The sequence below is a fragment of the Saccopteryx leptura genome, chromosome 3 (genome assembly GCF_036850995.1).
Source record: "Saccopteryx leptura isolate mSacLep1 chromosome 3, mSacLep1_pri_phased_curated, whole genome shotgun sequence".
Lineage (NCBI taxonomy): Eukaryota > Metazoa > Chordata > Mammalia > Chiroptera > Emballonuridae > Saccopteryx > Saccopteryx leptura.
In genome coordinates this window covers 15,063,665-15,083,414 of record NC_089505.1, presented here as the reverse complement: position 1 = coordinate 15,083,414, position 19,750 = coordinate 15,063,665, and the positions used below count along the sequence as shown (strand labels likewise).

General features: G+C 43.7%; 1 protein-coding gene across 2 annotated transcripts in view; it reads right to left on the bottom strand.

The window, feature by feature from the left end:
* RMND1 (required for meiotic nuclear division 1 homolog) overlaps nt 1-19,750 on the bottom strand; it is a 34,015-nt gene that overhangs the window by 7,252 nt on the left and 7,013 nt on the right. Inside the window, exons 3-9 of one of the 2 annotated variants that reach the window (XM_066372979.1) lie at nt 13,409-13,517; nt 9,925-10,000; nt 7,213-7,252; nt 5,503-5,603; nt 2,952-3,058; nt 2,017-2,081; nt 1,242-1,318 (exon numbers count right to left, since the gene is read on the bottom strand). In XM_066372979.1, coding sequence (XP_066229076.1) covers nt 1,242-1,318; nt 2,017-2,081; nt 2,952-3,058; nt 5,503-5,603; nt 7,213-7,252; nt 9,925-10,000; nt 13,409-13,517 — 575 coding nt within the window. The remainder of the gene's footprint in view (nt 1-1,241; nt 1,319-2,016; nt 2,082-2,951; nt 3,059-5,502; nt 5,604-7,212; nt 7,253-9,924; nt 10,001-13,408; nt 13,518-19,750) is intronic. The other variant, XM_066372981.1, reaches the window with a different exon arrangement.

The window sequence follows — 19,750 nt, the reverse complement described above, 5'->3', positions numbered from 1 at the left end:
GAGCTGTGAGAAATGTGTGGATGATGAAACGTGGGAGTCCCTGAGGGGGGCCTGGGGAATAGCTCTCAGGTCAACTACTTCCAGTGAACTCCAGGAACTCATCCCCGACACGGGGTGACGAAGCGCTGGTCAAGGCGGCCTGGTGGGAGCACCAGCCAGACTCAAGCTTTCCCTTCCGCGAGTCCTGGGGGGAGTATGAGAATACTAAACTGAAATCTTTCCGCGCACTTACTTAAAATGACGCATTGCTGTGTTTCATCAATTTTCAGACACAGTTCTTCCCGTTTTAAAATCTCTGAAATAGCAGGCATCTTTAATATTGATGACATCTTACAGGTGGCAGTTGTGTCTTAATTGTTTATGCCTTAAACAACTGATTTCCTTTATGCTTTCCTTTTTATGTATCCCACCCCAAAATGTAATAGAATCGACATCCAAATGAAAGTGCTATTTTAGGATGTGCAAAATGTAAGTTCCGTGATCAGAAAGCACTGTATCATATAGTTCTAATTGGCAGCATTATTCCTCTCCTGTGGCATCTTATGGCTTCAGACAATGAAGAGTAGTAAATAACTTTTCTGTAGTGATTAGGTCTATTTAGCATTATGATGCAGTGATATAGTGAGGCTCTAGCATGCACCCAGACCAGGATCCACCTGGCAACCCCTGTCTGGGGCCCATGAGCAAATCAACCAAGCTATTTTTAGTGCCTGAGGCTGATGCGCTCAGACCAACCAAGCTATCCTCAGCACCTGGGGCCAATGCTAGAACCAATCAAGTCACTGGCTATGCGAAAAGAGGAGGGAGAGAAGGGGGAGAGAAGTAGATGTTCACTTCTCCTGTATGTCCTGACTGGGAATCAAACCTAGGATGTCTATACCCCAGGCCGATGCTCTATTCACTGCGCCAACTGGCCGGGGACCAGTGATACATTTGTACTGAGAACTCCCATTATCCAAATGCTAGAGTGTATCTTCAAAGAACATCAACTGGGCTCTCTCAGGAAGATTTAATGTAGATTAACTCTGATCTCTTGCACAGATAGAATTTCTCCCATTTCTGTCCTAATACAGCCCAACTGCTTCTCATGGGTAAGAGTCTCCATGCTTATAAAGAATTAAATGCAAACAGCCGCAATTCCCATAAAGGTGCAAATGTTGGCTCTTGACTATAGAACTATAGGAACGTTTTCTTGAGATCATTAAATATATGAAATATTTCATTTACTGGGAACATTTTACCTTAGGGCAAAGAGTTCACCCATTTTCTGCATAACTTCTTCGTGAGATAGTTTCACTTTCCTCCCAGCTTTTAAAGCCTATTTGGGAGGGAAAAAAGAAACATATATACGTACACGTATATCTGCAATAACAGGACCATAAAGCAAATTCTGAAGCAGCATAATAATTGTCCAACATAAAGGATATATCTCGGGTGGGTTTCTCCCAGTCAGCTCACTCTAAGAAAATAATCTCATGAGGGAGAAATTTTATATTCCTGATTACATTTCCTTTCTCACCAGCATTTTCTACTATGTACGTTCCTAATCTCTTACTGAAAATTCAGGGCTGCTTATCCCAAGTATAATTATATTATTCTTTCACAGTAAAAACAAAATTAATTATAGTAAGCATAATTTTTAATGTATTTTCAAATTTTGATATAACTTTTTGTGTATTTTTCATGCCACTATTTTTCTCATAATTTAGCAAAACACCTCTTTTAATCAAGAAAAGTAGTCATCATCTTCCTTAAGAGAGGAAACACTTCACTTTTTTTCCCTTGAATTCAGTTATATTAAAAATATTGTAGCATCAGAGGAAAGTAATTTGAATTTTATGCTTGAAAAGTAAAAACAAATGTGACATTTCTTATCATTTTGTATATAATTGGGAGTTCTTTATATTTCTATTATTTTATTGTACTCCTAAATATATTGTTATGGTGGTATATTTCTGTTTTTTTTCCCAACTAGAAATCAATCCTTGAAAACAAGCATAAAATTGATATAATTACCTCTGGAATGGACTGAATAGATTCCACAAATTTATCCAGGGATGCCTCCCAAATAGCCAGTTTCACTGGGGAAAGATCACAACAGGTCATTTCTTTAACTATCATATTCATGTTTATACAAGATGCAAAACAGCACAGTAACTTCCCTGCCACTTCAACAATACTTTTAAGACACAAATGTGCCTAAAAGAAATGAAATTTAAGAAGAGCTCATTATCATAAAGGACAGCAGTAAAATAAAAAAGGACAGAAAAACCAAGGGGATTTCCGAGCTGTCATGGCGACCAAAGCTGTGTTTGGTTTTCACATTGCAGCTTGGAAACCAGAGCATGCGGTCTACCCTGGGACGAAGGGTGGCCCCGCAGATGGGGCACTGTCCTGCACACTCCTCGGGGTGTGAGCACAGCTCAGAGGTCCCCGAACCCCAGGTGGGACGGACAGGCCACAGCAGCAGCCTAGTGCAGACTGAAGGCAAAAAAACCCTCTTAGGGACTCCCCCAGTTTTATTCAGTGCATGCATCTTTCAGAAAGAAACTTGGAGCCATGGCGACTCTACCGTTTCTGTGAAGAATGAGGGTGTATATTTCTGTACTGAGGCCTATGCCAGTCACACAGGGTAAGGCTTTCTCTGCCTGTGGAGGACAACCTAACTATGCCCCACAGAGAGAAGGACAGGAAAACAGGGAATAACAACAGACTGATACTTCTGCAGAGGGCAAGCTTCAGCAATACAGGTAATAAGGAATGAACAGCATCAGCACAGACACTTATTTTATACACTCTGTATTTTTTTTCTCTTGGAGGGGAAAAAAGAGGAATGCTAAAGCTTCACTGAAGTAGTCTGTGAAGACTTGCCAAAATCTTTACTAAGTACTTAAACTTCCCTGATGAAATGAAACTCTGTAATCCTCCCCTGGGAAGCAGCAGTAACTTACCCGAAAGGCAAAGAGCATTGGAGAACGCAAACTTCTCTAGGATGGCGTCGTCCAGGTCTAGCTCTGAATTTAACCTGATTTCCCCTCGATGCAGTTTCGACTGCCCCCTGTGAAAAGGGAAACAGAAAGTACCTATCTTAAAAAGCATTTTAATTTTTTCCTTTTGAAAAAGTCACTTTATAAATCTTTCTAAAAGTCATTTTGGTAATGTGTATCGAGTCTTATAAATGTTCTTACACCCTTTGACCTGAGTAATTTCTACTTCTTCAAATTTGTTCTAAGCGAATCAAAGATGAAAAGAAAGAGTTGTGTACAAAAAACTTTATGGTCCAATGTTTAATAGTAAAAAAATAAGAAAGAAATTAAATGCTCAATAGGAGAATGGTTCATTTTACAGTATCCCACACAACAAAAATTATAAAGCATATTTTGGAAGGATATTTAATGGGAAGAGAAAATAATCATAGTTAATTTAAAAAAAAATGTTGAATATAAAGCACGGATGAGAAGCATCAATTCTTCGTTGCAGCACCTCAGTTATTCATTGAGTGCTCTCTCATATGTGCCTTGACCGGGGGGCTACAGCTGATCGAGTGATCCCTTGTTCAAGCCAGCGACCTTAAGGTCATATCAATGATTCCACACTCAAGCCAGTGACTAGATGAGCCCGTGCTCAAGCTAGTAACATCGGGGTTTGAACCTGGGTCCTCAGCGTCCCAGGCCGATATTCTATTCACTGCGCCATCACCTGGTCAGGCCATAGTGTAATCTAAAAGCACACTGATGTATCCAGATGGGGAGGGAGACGGGAAGCTGTGAAAAACTAAGGTGTACCCATAAGACAACTCTGGAAGGGGCTGGGGAGATGGGGAAAGGGAGCGAACTGGGGAATAGTTCCGTCACAAGCAAACAGAAGTATAGGATGAATCTTCCTAAAAGATGTCAGACAAGATAAGATGCAAGGAGGACGGACAGGCAGAACCTGCTCTGACAAACTCAGCTGGAGGGAAACACAGCAGGACTCGGGGAACACCACGCTGGTGGTCCTCCTGAAGGAAACCAACCGCTGACTCTGGGTCCAAAGAGTTGAGGACCTTGCTCCTCGTTAGACTAACAGGTGGTGAGTAGAGGGAGGCTGTGTGTGTGGGTGGGTGCGGGACGAGTACCTAGTACGAATGTGATCTACAGGTAGAGCACAAAAGGGGCATTCACAGAAACTGAACCACAAGGCCAAGTGCTTAATAATTAATACAATTCTATTAGCTTCTCGGTTTGCAGTTCCTGTTACTGCGGCCGCTGTGGGCCCGGGCCCTCCCTCGCTGCTCGGGTGCCCGTGGGCAGCACAGAGAGCCAGGGAACTGCAGGACAGGGTTCCCGCCTGGTCCAATGCAGGGACGCAGGTGCAGCACCTAGAACAGCGTGCCTGGCACAGTGGGACAGTTCCCCCTTCCCGGCTGCACCACTTAGACTGTCCTATCCAGTCTTTCAGAAGCTGGGTCTCCCCCAACGTTCCGAAAGCCCTGCTTTCATCACATCCCTTCTTAATACAAAGACTTTTCCCTACTCCCCCAGACAAGTAACTCCAGGATGAAAAAGGCCTCTCAACCCGGTTCCTGTGCCTTCTCTTTCCGCCCTAACATCCCCTTGCTCCCCCTTGCCAAGACAGGACTCGGCGAGTACACTGCCCACCCATACACCTACCTGGGCGTAGTATCTCAGGGCCCCATTTCTACAAGTGGTTCTGCTAGCTTGCCCCCTCATATACCAAAAATATCAATAAGGAAACCACGGATTTACTTAAATCTACTACAATGAACTGAGAAATTCATTCTGATGAAGGCACATGGTTTTAGGAATCTTACCATTTGTACTCTTGACTTGTTTTATAAGGCCCTGGCTGGTTGGCTCAGTGGTAGAGCATTGCCCGGGCATATGGAAGTCTTGGGTTCGATTCCCAGTCAGGGCACCCATCTGCTTCTCCACCCTTCCCCCTCTCCTTTCTCTCTGTTTCTCTCTTCCCCTCCCGCAGCCAAGGCTCCACTGGAGCAAAATTGGCCCAGGCGCTGAGGATGGCTCCATGGCCTCCACCTCAGGCACTAGAATGGCTTCAGCAGCAATGGAGCAAAGCCCCAGATGGGCAGAGCATCGCCCCCTAGTGGGCATGCCGGGTGGATCCTGGTCGGGTGCATGTGGGAGTCTGTCTGACTGCCTCCCTGCTTCTCACTTTGGGAAAATACAAAAAAAAAAAAAAAAAGAGAATGCTTGCCCACTAATATTATTATATACGGTGGGCAAAATGAAGTTTACCGTTGTGAGTACGTGAATTCAGGGTTTATTCTTGTATTGTTATTTATTAATTATTGTATTATTTTCCACATGAACAACAGTAAACCCACCTTTGCCCACTCCTGTATTTTTTAGGCTTTGTATCTGGACCAATAACTCTTTTCTTGATATTAGCCTCCAGATTTATAAATCATTGGTCTCCTCAACTGCCTTTACCTCACTATTCCAAGCGCTTTTTTCGTAAGTGCGGTAAAAAGTCGCTCACTCTGTTTTCGTGTAGGCAAGCTCTTCATTCTCCCAGTGCACCAGGGCTACTTCATAGGGCTGCACTTCATGCCTCCCCAGAACGTGCATCACGTGCTTCACCTGGAAGGCAGACGGACCCGGAATTATGCCTGCCTCCTTCAGGACAGACCGACATCACAGGGTTACTGCTTGTACATTTCCACCACAGTTCCTGACACTTCCGCCGTTTAGTTTTTAAGGAAAAAGCCAATTCACTGTGACAGTCAATTCATCAGGAAGCTAGATTCATTTGTCTTTTTATTTGGAAAACTCAAATAGGCATAAAGAAGAAAATAAAAACCATTATCCCAAAACCCACAGAAAAACCACTAGTGAAATTAGTTTGTATTCTTTAAATTTAGCTTTTTAAAAAAATGTGTACGTAATATACTTTTAAAAAATTTAGACAGCACAGAGGTGCAGAAAAGTGACAATCTCGCAGCTCTCCTAAACTCCTGATTCCCCAGGTGGCATTAAGTTTAGCGCACAACCTTCCAGACCTCTTTCTCCCTGCGCGTCGCACATTCGCTTTGCTTCTACAGGAAGGGGATCAGTGTGCCTATGGGCATTTCAAGGCTGTCCTTACTGCAGGACCCGCAATGTATTTAACCATCCTGAGTGTCCACCGTGGGGGATGAGTCCTACTCTCCACGACTGCAAGGTGCACAAATGTGTGTGTCTTTAGTCTTGTGGGAATATTTCTTTAGGAATTGCTAGATCAAAAGACATGCACACTTACAATTTTGATATATTATTGCTAAACTGCTCTCCCAAATGGTGTTTCCAATTTTAGAATCCAAACATATGAGAGAATTCTTTAAAAACACTGGGTATTATCAGCGTTTTACATCTTTGTCACGTCAAACAGCCAATCTGTTTTATTTTTTTCTTATATTTGTTGGTCATTTATATTTCCCTTTTCTTTAGGACACTCCCTGGGTGTGTGTGTTTGCTCTTAGTAGAACTGGGATTGGATATATATTTTTTAAGCAGCTCTGTTATTGTATTGGGTATAGTTTGTAAGCTGATATTGTATACACAGTCTCCACCACTTCCTAGGAATATTTTTCCACATGATTTTTAAGTATTTAATAAACTTCCTATTATTCGGTATTGTGGTTGTTTCTGTTTTGCCGCTGTGAACACTGTGTTGACAAACCTTTCTATACGTCGCCCATCATGCATAACTGTACTTATTTCCTTTGGATAACTTTCTAGATGTAAAATCGCTGAGTTAAATATAAAGCTTTCATGTGTATTATCAAACTGCCTCTAAAAAGGCTGTATCGAACAAATCTTGATTGAGATACTGAAGAAATGATTTCCCGTGAGTGACAAAGTTCTAGAAAACGGATTTGAAAGGAAGACTCAGAGCAGCCAGCTTCCTGTGCGCTGTGTGTCCATGACTGTCCTGGACGGAGTCTACGCCTTCTGTCTGCACTGCGCTAGGACTGTTCAGAGTCTCCAAAAGTCCGTGTATGCTCAGAGAATGGAAAATGTAGGCAAATTTATAAATTAAAAGATATTTTGGAAGATGAAACTGCTAGGATAAATATCACATAATGCAGAGCAAAGAAACTGTGGACTATTAGTTAATTTATCTTCCAGTGGCTCAGATCGGTGAGTGCTAGTTAGCAACTGATTCTCAGAAAACTTTATTTTTATACTTTTACACTTTACTTATACTTACAGTTTTTTCTTTCACATTCCAGAACACAGCAGCTCCTTCCCTGATATAAAATAAAAGAATCAATTATGTTAAAGGTAAAATACATTTTTTTTCAAATTATAAGAGGAAGTTAGAGAGGTGGCGGAAGTGAGCCCGCTGGGCTGCGTGGGCTCAGGAAACATGTTCCAGATGCAGAGGAAGGGCCCTGGGAGCTCGGGGAGGGCAAGGCGAAGGGGGCGCCCCCGGGGGAGCAGGAGGGGTGGGAGAAGGGGGCGCCCCTGGGGGAGCAGGAGGGCGGGGGAGGCTCGGCGTGCCCGAGAGGGAGGAGAATACACTCTCTAGTGCTATACATAAGGCCACGCACAGGTAACTTCTAGAATACGTATATCCAGAATGCAATTAGAAAATATATGACTTATTACTGATTTGACATTATGATGCCTAGATGGATTTGCCAAAACAAGAACTACTCTTTGAACTCTTGATAAAATTCATGATTTCCGGCCTGGCGTGCAGAGGTCCCGGGTTCGATTCCCGGCCAGGGCACACAGGAGAGGCACCCATTTGCTTCTCCACCCCTCCCCCTCTCCTTCCTCTCTGTCTCTCTCTTCCCCTCCTGCAGCCGAGGCTCCATTGGAGCAAGGATGGCCCGGGCGCTGGGGATGGCTCCTTGGCCTCTGCCCCAGGCGCTGGAGTGGCTCTGGTCACGACAGAGCGACGCCCCAGAGGGGCAGAGCATCGCCCCCTGGTGGGCAGAGCGTTGCCCCTGGTGGGCATGCCGGGTGGATCCCGGTCGGGCGCATGCGGGAGTCTGTCTAACTGTCTCTCCCCGTTTCCAGCTTCAGAAAAAAAAAAAAAAAATTCATGATTTCTCCATGGTCTGCAGAACAAATAACTATTCCCGTAACACTGTGTAAGTGATGAATCTACAGGCTGTTGCATACCTGCTTCAATTCTGATGCACAAAAATCAGAATAAGGACATTTCTGAGACTTGTCTTAACTATAGATTCTGCTCCAGGAAAAGAATAAAGGGTCATTAATAGTTGCGGAAGAAGAGACAGCGATACATAAAAGCCTCCGGTGGCCACAGGCACCTGTGGAGCAAGGCCGCCCGTCTTCACAGTGCTCACGGCCCTCAATTCAATTCCGGTGACAGAATTTAAGGCCTGAAAACTACAAACCAACCTGTTTTGATTCCTGAGGTTTGATGTGCTGCCGTTTACCTAGTAAATAAAAATGGGAGCTATGGCTCTGGGGTGTTTCCCTGGAGGAAGAAGAGGGGGAATGAGAGGAAGGTAGCGACGTGCTGGCCCCAGGTCAGTCCTCGGCCGTTTCTTAAGCAATGCTCTTCGCGTAGGCACGGGTCTGTGCTTAGCATCTGGGACACCCACGCAGAGGAGTATGGTCTAGTTCCTCTCCTCAGGGAACTCCCAGTCTAGAAAGGACTGACACTTAGACGACCAAGTCCGGTAGCGTGCCATCGGCACTCTAACCGAATCACGCGGCATCTACGTGCATGTGCACCGGAGGGACACAGCTCCCAGGGGAGGAGCAGAGCTAGCCAAAGGGGGACGAGAGAAGGAGCACAGCGGAGGGCGTACGGAGCACTCAGGCAGGAGGTGGCAGGGACAGGGCAGTGGCTCAGAATCAACAGCTGGTCGTTGAGTGGCGCGGATGTGGGCAAGCAGAGGGCAATCGGCAGCAGCACGGAGGAGCCAGCCCCTCGGGAGCTTCCTGCTTTCACAGGAAGTTTGGCCAAAGTCCTCAGAATGACCTACTGAAGATCGACCCTGCCTATTCCGGTCAAACAGACTGGCGCTGGGGTGAGAAGACCAGGGAGTAAGTGGCTACGATAGGCCAGCATACAGTCTAGGATGTGACAACCACAAAAACTGTCTCAAAATTTGGGTTCTTTACGGATGTTCCATTTGTTTCTGTTCTGCCACTTATTAGTCCCTTGGTAATGGGTAATTCACTTAATTCCTCTGGTTTTTTTTTTGTTTTTTTTTTTTTTTTTGGTATTTTTTCTGAAGTTAGAAGCAGGGAGGCAGAGAGACAGACTCCCCCATGTGCCCGACCAGGATCCACCCGGCATACCCACCAGGGGGGGATGCTCTGCCCATCTGGGGTGTTGCTCTGCAGCAATAGGAGCCATTCTAGCACCTGAGGCGGAGGCCATGCAGCCGTCCTCAGCGCCCAGGTCAACTTTGCTCTAATGGAGCCTTGGCTGTGGGAGGGGAAGAGAGAAGAGGGGGAGGGGTGGAGAAGCAGATGGGCGCTTCTCCTGTGTGCTCTGGCCAGGAATCGAACCCAGGACTTCCATACACTGGGCCAACGCACTACCACTGAGCCAACTGGTGGGGCCTAAAACAACCTTTAAATAAAGGAGTCAGTGTATGTGAGTCAGGGTCATAAGAGCCTGTCTGGTGAGTCAGGGGCATTGAAGGCGAATGGGAATGGCCGCTTTGCCCACATTCAGTAAAGGCAAATCCAGATTCACAGACAAGCCAGGGGGAGAAAATTTACTGGTTTTAAAAATTATGTTATAATAGGATTTACCAGAAGAGTCTTAAAACTAACAAACCCTCCTAGATATAACAAGAATCAAAGGATAAGTTTCTATCACAAATTCTGAACTCAATACTGTTGAGAGAGAAGGCATACCTGCACCTCTAACACTGCACCGCCTGGCCACAAGCCCCTCCCCACTGGGGTTTCTGCCTCGTCTCACCTGAAGAAGAATATTGTTCCAGGATCGCCTTCTTTTGCAGAATTTTCCACACCCATCACCAAAATATTTGCTGCATCTGTGATTTAAAATAAATAACAGAAAAGCTATGTCACAAGGTGACATAAGGTTTAAGAGGCACCTATAAACTTCTAATTAAGAACTCGTGATAATTTCTTCATACTATAACACACTGTCCACCTTTCTACTAAGGTTTCTGAAAGCACTTTAATGTATGAACATGAGAAGGCCACACAAAATAACTGTCACGAAACATTCAACAATCTGTGATACTATTGTTAGTGCTGTTTAAAACTACTCATATCCATTTTGAATCAGTAATCACTAGTCCAGTTAATAATTATTGAAGTCTTAGTTTCTTAAAATTTTTATTTATTGATTTCAGCAAGAGAGAAAGGGAGGGTGGGAGGGAGAGGAGAGAGGGAGAGAGGGAGAGAGGGAGAGAGAGAGAGAGGGAGAGAAAGAGAGAAAGGAACATCTATCTGTTCCTGTATGTGTCCTGACAGGGGAAGGGAGAGAGGGAGAGAAGGGGAGAAAGAGAGACAGAGAGAGAAGAACATCTATCTGTTCCTGTATGTGTCCTGACAGGGGAATCCAACCGGCAACCTCTGTGCTTCAGGACGATGCTAAGCTATCTGGCCAGGGCTAGATCTTAGGGTTTGTTTTTTTTAAAAAAGATTTTATTTATTCATGTTAGAAAAGAGGGAGAGAGAGGACAGAAAAGGGGAAGGAGCAGAAAGCATCAACTCCCATATGTGTGCCCTGACCGGGCAAACCCAGGGTTTTGAACCAGTGATCTCAGCATTTCAGGCTAACACTTTATCCACTGTGCCACCACAGGCCAGGCTAGATCTTAGTTTTTGTTTTTTTTTGCATTTTTCTGAAGCTGGAAACAGGGAGAGACAGCCAGACAGACTCCCGCATGCGCCCGACCGGGATCCACCCGGCACGCCCACCATGGGGTGATGCTCTGCCCATCCTGGGCGTTGCCATGTCGCGACCAGAGCCACACTAGCGCCTGAGGCAGAGGCCACAGAGCCATCCCCAGCGCCCGGGCCATCCTTGCTCCAATGGAGCCTTGGCTGCGGGAGGGGAAGAGAGAGACAGAGAGGAAGGCGCGGCGGAGGGGTGGAGAAGCAAATGGGCGCTTCTCCTGTGTGCCCTGGCCGGGAATCGAACCCCGGTCCTCTGCACGCTAGGCCGACGCTCTACCGCTGAGCCAACCGGCCAGGGCCTAGATCTTAGTTTTAATACAGCTAAGGTTCAAGAAGTAAACTTCTTTCTACAAATTCATTTAAAATAAAATGTGAAGTACCATTAATATATTCTCATCCTTTAAATACTATAATTTTATATATAATTTTATGTTAATATAATTCTCAAACTGTTACTCTTGCTGAATTTAAAATTGTATAAGTTGTGATAACAGCAAATATATAGAAACAAAGCTAATGACCAGTTTAAAATTTATAAGAACTACCACTGTAGTCATCTGTAACATTTAAGTATTTTAACCTTTTAAATATTATTGAACATATATTAATATGCAAGTACTCATCAGTAAGAAGCTGCCTTTATATTAATATAGTAATATTTGTTATAAGCATATATTCTTTAATATAAATTTTAAATATGTTAATATATCAATAAATACACTAATATTAATATGTGAAAAGTTACATATAATTTCTTAACCGAAAATTAGGATCCTCAAAGTTTCAGAATTCCTGGTAGAGGTCAGGGGACAGGGGATTCAGATGGAGACCAAATCCTGAACCACCTCTCTTGGGCAAACCTGACCCTCCCTAAGCCCCGCAGAGGGCTGAGTTCACCTATGCAGCCACGAGCAACATGTGCAGAAAAGGAGACAGCGGTGAGACGGGTCCGAGGAGCCCCCAAATGAGCAGTGCACAGACCACCCAGCCCGACCACCAGGGGCAATTTTCCATCTTAGGGGCCCTGGACATAGCTCCGTTTTTCTAAGTCAATTATGTCTGTTTTTGCCATCAGAACGAACAGTCTGTTCAGATCGTCAAGGCTGAAAAGGCGTAATGACATTCTGACTATTTCTTATGCGGTCAGTGACTCGTAAGAATTTTGTCTGGGTGGGGAGTTTCAACCTACCATTTTTGCTACTTTGAGGTAAATTCATGTGTTTCCATCAAAGTGCTCCAAGTCAACTTACTTTTTATTATATACCCAGATACATACCTTGATAGATGCGTTTTATTTTATTTTTTTTACAGGGACAGAAAGAGAGTCAGAGAGAGGGATAGACAGGGACAGACAGACAGGAACGGAGAGAGATGAGAAGCATCGATTATTAGTTTTTCGTTACGAGACCTTAATTCTTCATTGATTGCTTTCTCATATGTGCCTTGACCGTGGGCCTTCAGCAGACTGAGTAACCCCTTGCTCGAGCCAGCGATCTTGGGTCAAAGCTGGTGAGCTTTTGCTCAAACCAGGTGAACCTGTGCTCAAGCAGGCGACCTCGGGGTCTCGAACCTGGGTCCTCTGCATCCCAGTCCGACGCTCTATCCACTGCGCCACTGCCTGGTCAGGCAACTTATTTTTTATTATAAAGCAGGCTATTTTCTCAAGACTCCTTCCTGATACAATTCTAATTTCCTCTGTTAAGTTTTCTTTTTATTTATTTATTATTTATTTATTTATTTATTTTTTTGTATTTTTCTGAAGTTGGAAACGGGGAGGCAGTCAGACAGACTCCTGCATGTGCCTGACCGGGATCCACCCGGCATGCCCACCAGGGGGCGATGCTCTGCCCATCTGGGGCATTGCTCTGTTGCAACCAGAGCCATTCTAGTACCTGAGGCAGAGGCCACAGAGCCATCCTCAGCGCCCGGGCCAACTTTGCTCCAATGGAGCCTTGGTTGCGGGAGGGGAAGAGAGAGACAGAGAGGAAGGAGAGGGGGAGGGGTGGAGAAGCAGATGGGCGCTTCTCCTGTGTGCCCTGGCCGGGAATCGAACCGGGACTCCTGCACGCCAGGCCGATGCTCTACCACTGAGCCAACCGGCCAGGGCCTGTTAAGTTTTCTTTATTTGTTTATCTTCTTACTAATTTTCTTTTAAAGTATTGGATTGTACTGGTAAATTTTTTCTTTAAAGGCTTGCCCCAACGTTTCCATCAATTTCCTGGTTCTTCAGTAATAACTAAGACAACTTTTTAATGTGACAGAAATGAAGTGTCAATGGCCTTTGACCATCACAAGTACTAGGGATGGCATTCAGCCTAATAGATTTCATTTTATTCTGAGAACTAAGTTCTCTGTAAACATATTTTAATTTCTTATCTTTGTCATTTGTATGAAGTGGTTCAAACCACTTTTATGACGCAGTCCTTTAAACAGAAAATGAAACTTAAGCAAATGCATATTTTAAGACAGTGTCATAGGAAAATGACTTTCTAATGCGTTTTAACATACGTGGCCCCAGGTTCAAGATGTACCTCTAGGCAAGCTTGTTACTTCCACGTATCCACGCGAGGCCAGATCCTGAGAAAGACTGCCAAGCTGGTACTCATCCGCAGTTGCGAACGCTGTGCAGTGCATCAGGGCCTGTGGCGGCGAGATGAGCAGGACGCGGGTTACCAGGGAGCGGAGTGCCTGCCATGGCGCCCTTTGCACAGTGCGCATGCTTCCCCAAACATCTTAAAGGCTCATGCGGAAAGGGTAGGTAGATTAAGGAAGGGGAGGCAGAAACAACAGAGAGACAGACTGCAGCTGAACCAAAGGCAGAAAGGGCTGCCCTGAATGGGAAGCCTTGCCCCAGTTGGTAGTGTTTTCAAGCACAGACTGAGCAAAAGATCCCGAGTGTGAAGGGATCCTATGGATGCCTGGCTGAAATGCTCTTTAAAAAGTCTCCCAATCCTGAGTTTCCATGACTCTTCTTCTTTAAAAATTTTTAGAGACCTTAATTATTCAATTTTTAGAGAGGAGATAGAGAGAGAGAGAGAGAGAGAGAAGGGGGGAGGAGCAGGAAGCATCAACTCCCATATGTGCCTTGACCAGGCAAGTCCAGGGTTTTGAACTGGTGATCTCGGTGTTCCAGGTCGATGCTTTATCCACTGCGCCACCACAGGTCAGGCTCCATGATTCTTTTTCACAGCAACATTATCATTTCAGGTCATTTAATAAATCGGTTACTAGCTCTGACACGCAGAGATTGCTTTAAACCTACGAAGGAATTACAGAACTTCCGCTCTGGTTAATATTAAACAAAACGTTCTGTAGCTGTGAGAACGCACCCAGTTGTGGGTAGTGCTTTGGTTCCTGCGCTGGTCTGGTCCGTGTGCACACATAACATTCATGGTTTGTGCCTGTCAGCACACACGTGGCAGGGAGTACGGCACAGTGCCATCCTCCTGTCAGAGTGTAAGTCACAGCGCAGGAGTCCTGACAGTTTAGTGGCCCAAATCAGCTTAAAAAAAAAAAAAAACTAAACAAAGTAGAAAATATTAGAGTGCATTATATATAGTAGGGAGAAATTTTATTTTATTATGTTTTCTGTCACTTAGATTTGTCTAAGTATGCATACAGGGTCATTTTGTGTGTATAATATAAAATATGTTTTTCACTTTGCAATGTGGTCAATAAAGTTTGAATGCTGTTGGCTACAGGTGCTAGGAGTTCAGGACAGATTTTGATTAATTAAAACATCAAAATAGGCCCTGGCCGGTTTGCTCAGTGGTAGAGCATCGGCCTGGTGTGCGGGAGTCCCGGGTTCGATTCCCGGCCAGGGCACACAGGAGAAGCGCCCATCTGCTTCTCCACCCCTCCCTCTCTCCTTCCTCTCTGTCTCTCTCTTCCCCTCCCGCAGCCAAGGCTCCACTGGAGCAAGGTTTGCCCGGGCGCTGAGGATGGCTCTGTGGCCTCTGCCTCGGGTGCTAGAATGGCCCTGATTGCGGCAGAGCAACACCCCAGAGGGGCAGAGCATCGCCCCCTGGTGGGCATGCCAGGTGGATCCTGGTCAGGTGCATGCGGGAGTCTGTCTGACTTGCCTCCCCGTTTCCAACTTCAGAAAAATACAAAAAACAAAAACAAACAAAAAAAATCAAAATAATAATAATGCCTACTTTATAAGGTTGTGAAATTTAAACAAACTTATCAATGTTAACTGTTTAGAACTATGACTGGCACAAATATTCAACATTCTTTAGATTATAGTTATTAAACCATCAGGATTTATGGGAGGTTAGAAAGTTTATCAAGTAACATCTGAATATTCACATGTTCATAAATTTTGTTTTTAATATCCACTGCTCAGAACATTAGTGATTCTATTATTTGTGTGTGTGTATGTATATATATATTATATATGGTGCTTAGGCCTATCATTGGTAAAAAGAGGTTTGTAAGTTACTAAATCAGAATTTATTGCTGGGATTTACATACCTCAGCTCCTAAATTCTTTACCTTTCTGTTCCATTCCTAGCATGAAATTCAAGAAAGGCAGTAAAATAATTTCTTCCACCCACTTTAGTAATTAACTCTCGGCTCTTTCTCAAGAAATGGCCCCTAACCCTGCTTTGCCTTTTCCTCAATCTGTTATGCAGTTCTAATATGTGGCTCAAAAAAGTACACTCAAGCCCTGGTCGGTTGGCTCAGTGGTAGAGCGTCGGCCTGGCGTGCAGGAGTCCCAGGTTCGATTCCTGGCCAGGGCACACAGGAGAAGCGCCCATCTGCTTCTCCACCCCTCCCTCTCTCCTTCCTCTCTGTCTCTCTCTTCCCCTCCCGCAGCCAAGGCTCCATTGGAGCAAAGTTGGCCCGGGCGCTGAGGATGGCTCCATGGCTTCTGCCTCAGGTGCTAGAATGGCTCTGGTTGCAACATAGCAATGCCCCAGATGGGCAGAGCATCGCCCCCTGGTGGGCGTGCCCGGTTGATCCTGGTTGGGTGCATGCAGGAGTCTGTCTGATTGCCTCCCCGTTTCCAACTTCAGAAAAATTCAAAGAAAAAAAAATTATAAATACATTTAAAACCCAGTTTGTTTTTCACTTAACCATTCCAAGGATCTTCTTTGCGGGTTTTCTGAAGGCTGTCACATTTCCTTCTCTCCCCACATCCTATTTAGTTTGGCTGAAAGTTCTAGCCAATGTCCCATGCGAAATGGTATGTCACACTACTTACTATATATTCTTCCTTAATCTTGGATCTGAATCTCCGTTTAAGTCATGGTTTCTTCTATTAATAAATGATTCATCAAGTTTTTCAGTTTGACTTGGTAGACATTTCTTTTTGGAAGGTTTTATTTCCTTTGCTTTTAAATTTCAAGACTGTATTTCAATCCATTTGGTAAAAGGAAAGAGAGTCATGGGCCGGCCTGTCTTTGTATTTCCCTCTTTAATTAAAGGTGTTGTTATTTGGTGAGAAGCTTTCATTTTCATACCTGTCTTTTTCTAAATTTTTATAATGGGTCTATTCTTTATTAAGCATTTTCTACATACACACACATAAAACAAACTTCAGGTTTAAAATGGGGTCAACAACATGTTCTTAAAATAAATGTGCCAAACCAACCAAAAATAGTTATTGGATTTAAGAACTAAATGTAGGCCTTTCTATTTTAAAAGGTTAAAAACAAAACAACCCAAAGCCAAGAAAACCACAGTGTTTTCAGTTTTTCCTTCTTTTTTCCTGGGCACAGAAAACATGTTCCAGCAGATGGGGCTAGAAATCTATATATGATTCTTGTTTTAGGGCATCACACTCTCTGATAGAACACTTGTTTAAAAAGGGAAGTTTATTTTTATTCACACTCTATTACTGAAGAACATTAGTGCATTACAGCACTGTTGCCGCTGTATTCCTAGGGGAGAGATGCAGGTGAACGTTATTAAACACTAATTTTACATTACTGCTCTCATGTTTTAGCTTTTAAGCTTTTTGACCGCAACCCACGGTGAAAAATCTTTTCATATGCATGTATATGAAATTCATACATGCACACACAATATAACTGACACAAAGCTTCCCCAAATAATATTTACCTGTACCACTTGTAATGTATCCTTACGCTTCCTATTGTTTCATTTAAAAAAATTAGCAACCCACTAAATTTACAATACAGTACACTGTGGTGTCTGAGAATCACCTCTGGGCGTTCCAGCACTCTCTGCTCATGCAGGATTCCATACAGCTCAGTGCTGTGGTCCTTAAGCTCCGGCATTCTACTCCTGAAAGACAGGTCATGCCAAGTAGCACTGTCACTGCCGTGATAAATTATGAGCCAGAGGGATGGGGGTTGAATACCTGAGCAGGTTATGATCACTTCCAATGAGCCGGGTTAGAGCTGATTCCGATAGAGGGTGATGAACCTCACTCCTTCAATTCCCAGCATGCTGTGCGGCAGCGGGAAGTGGGAGAGCTCAGGCGCATTTATGGGGAATAAGACAAACCACGCCCGCTTTCTGGTACAATAGTGAGTCCCTCCCTGTCTCAGTCCAGAGGGTCAGAGAGGGCTGTAGCCTCATAAAGGATTCGCCAGCCCCATGATGCCCATGTGGAGATGGGGTGGCCCTGAATTTGGGACAGAAAAAAGGCAGTCTTCGACCCCAGGGACAGAGTCCCTAGTCACATTACAAGACTGTGTTCACCTATGAAAAATAAGATCATTAGAAAATAATGTTTCAAATGACATTTCAAGTAACTCTAGCAATGTTTTCAGAAATACGTTTTTCTATGATCTTCCTGTGCTTTTAGAGAGACAACGTATTGTTTTTGCAAAACTTCAACTGAAGCCACATTGTTACATAATCTCTTCTATATGAAGACCCAGGATATAAATGACTCCTTAAATTTGGTGATGGAGGAAGTTATTTCTTATAAGACATTTTTATGGATTTTTTTTCCCTGTCAGACAAGAAGAAATATGTAATCCAAGAGGATTTCCTCCTTTCTTTAATCATTGGACTTTTCAGAACTAAATGTTCAAATAAATGAGTTATTCATACCAGGTACTTAATACGTTTATTTCTCTGTTCATGTCAATTGTGTGCTTTATTGCAAATGTAATGATTTTATTACCTCATTTGAAACTGTATTATATTTTGAAAATCTACTTCAAATCCTTTCCTGAAAGCAGAAAAAAAATCCTAAAGAAAAATATCCAAGTCTAAGGATAGCTCAGAGCAGTGATTTTCAACCTTTGTCATCTTACATCACACATAAGCTAATTAAATTCTGTGGCACACCAAAAAAAAAAAAAATTCTTTGCCGATTTGGCAAAAAAAAAAAAAAGGGTAAGTATAATTTTGATTCAGATTTGTTGTGTTGGCTGTTCTTTTTTTTTCATTTGAGGTCAGTGCCTCTGACTAGTCAGGTACTGCGTGTTTTAAATATTCTTGTGGCACACCAATTGAAAATCATGGGCCCAGAGAAAGAATGGCTCATTGACAGTTCACAAGTGACAACTCTAAAAAAAGTGACATCTTTGCCCTTGTCAGCATCTTCATAAGAAACCTGATTATGCTCTGCTATAGGTGTAACAAAAGAAAAAAGGGAGTTGATCTTCCTCTTTTTGTATCTGCTATGAATTCAGGTTTTTACACTTAATTTCATCTCAGTCACTCAGACACTGAATTTCCCAGACTATCACAAAGCTGAATCGTCAAACTTTTTATAAAAACCGCCCACTTTTGCAGTGCTGGTCAACCTGGTCCCTCCCGCCCACTAGTGGGCGGTCCAGCTTTCATGGTGGGCCAATCACAGCGCTGTTTGGTTGCACGGTAGGAACCAGGTTGACCAGCACTGCAAAAGTGGGCGGTTTTTATAAAAAGTTTGAAGACCCCTGCACTGGAATCAGAGAAACCATACAAGGAATTAAACAAAACTAGAATCCAAAATAAAAATCATTAATCGATGTCTAACTTTATATAACCTGAGGATTAGTAATGATGGTTTGTACATCTTTTTTCTCTCTCTTTTATTTAGATGAGAGGCTGGTTGGAGATAGTGAGGCAGACTCCCACATATGCCCCACCTGGATCCACCAAGCAAGCCCACTAGGGGGCATTCCCGTTTTTCAGCAAGGGAGCTCTTAGCACCTGAGGTGGAGGCCATGGAGCCATCATCAGTGCTGTGGGAGGGGTACTCACTCCAGTCAAGCCATGGAGGGGAAGAGAGAGAGAGAGAGAGAGAGAGAGAGAGAGAAACAAGAAGGGGAGAGGTAGAGAAGCAGATGGGCGCTTCTCCTGTGTGCCCTGACTGGGAATCCAACCCAGGACTTCCACATGCCAGGCTGACACTGTACCACTGAGCCAACTGGCCAGGCCCTTTCTTTTTTTAATGAGTGTTTATGATAGTACCTTTCCTAGAATGAATTTCATAGTAGTCTTCTCTTTTAAACTCTTCTTAGGCCAATAACTAATCTTCATATATATATGTGTGTGTGTGTGTATGTATGTGTGTGTGTGTATATATATATATATATATATATATATATATATATATATATATATATCTTTTAAAGATTTTACAGTGGTACCTTGAGATACAAATTTAATTTGTTCTGTAACCGAGCTCGTAAGTCAGTCAACTTACATATCAAACTGCCGATACTGGACCCGTGCGCCAACTAGCGGCAGCTTCCCAAATCATGACTCGTATCTCGGAATTTCACTCGGATCTTGAACAAAAATATGGACCAAGTTGCAGCTTGTATCTTAAAAAATTCGTGTGTTGGTCTGTTCGTATCTCAAGGTACCACTGTATTTATTGATTTTGGGGGGGAGAGAGAAAACCAAAAGGCAGGGGAGGAGCAGGAAGCATTAACTCATAATAGTTGCTCCTGATA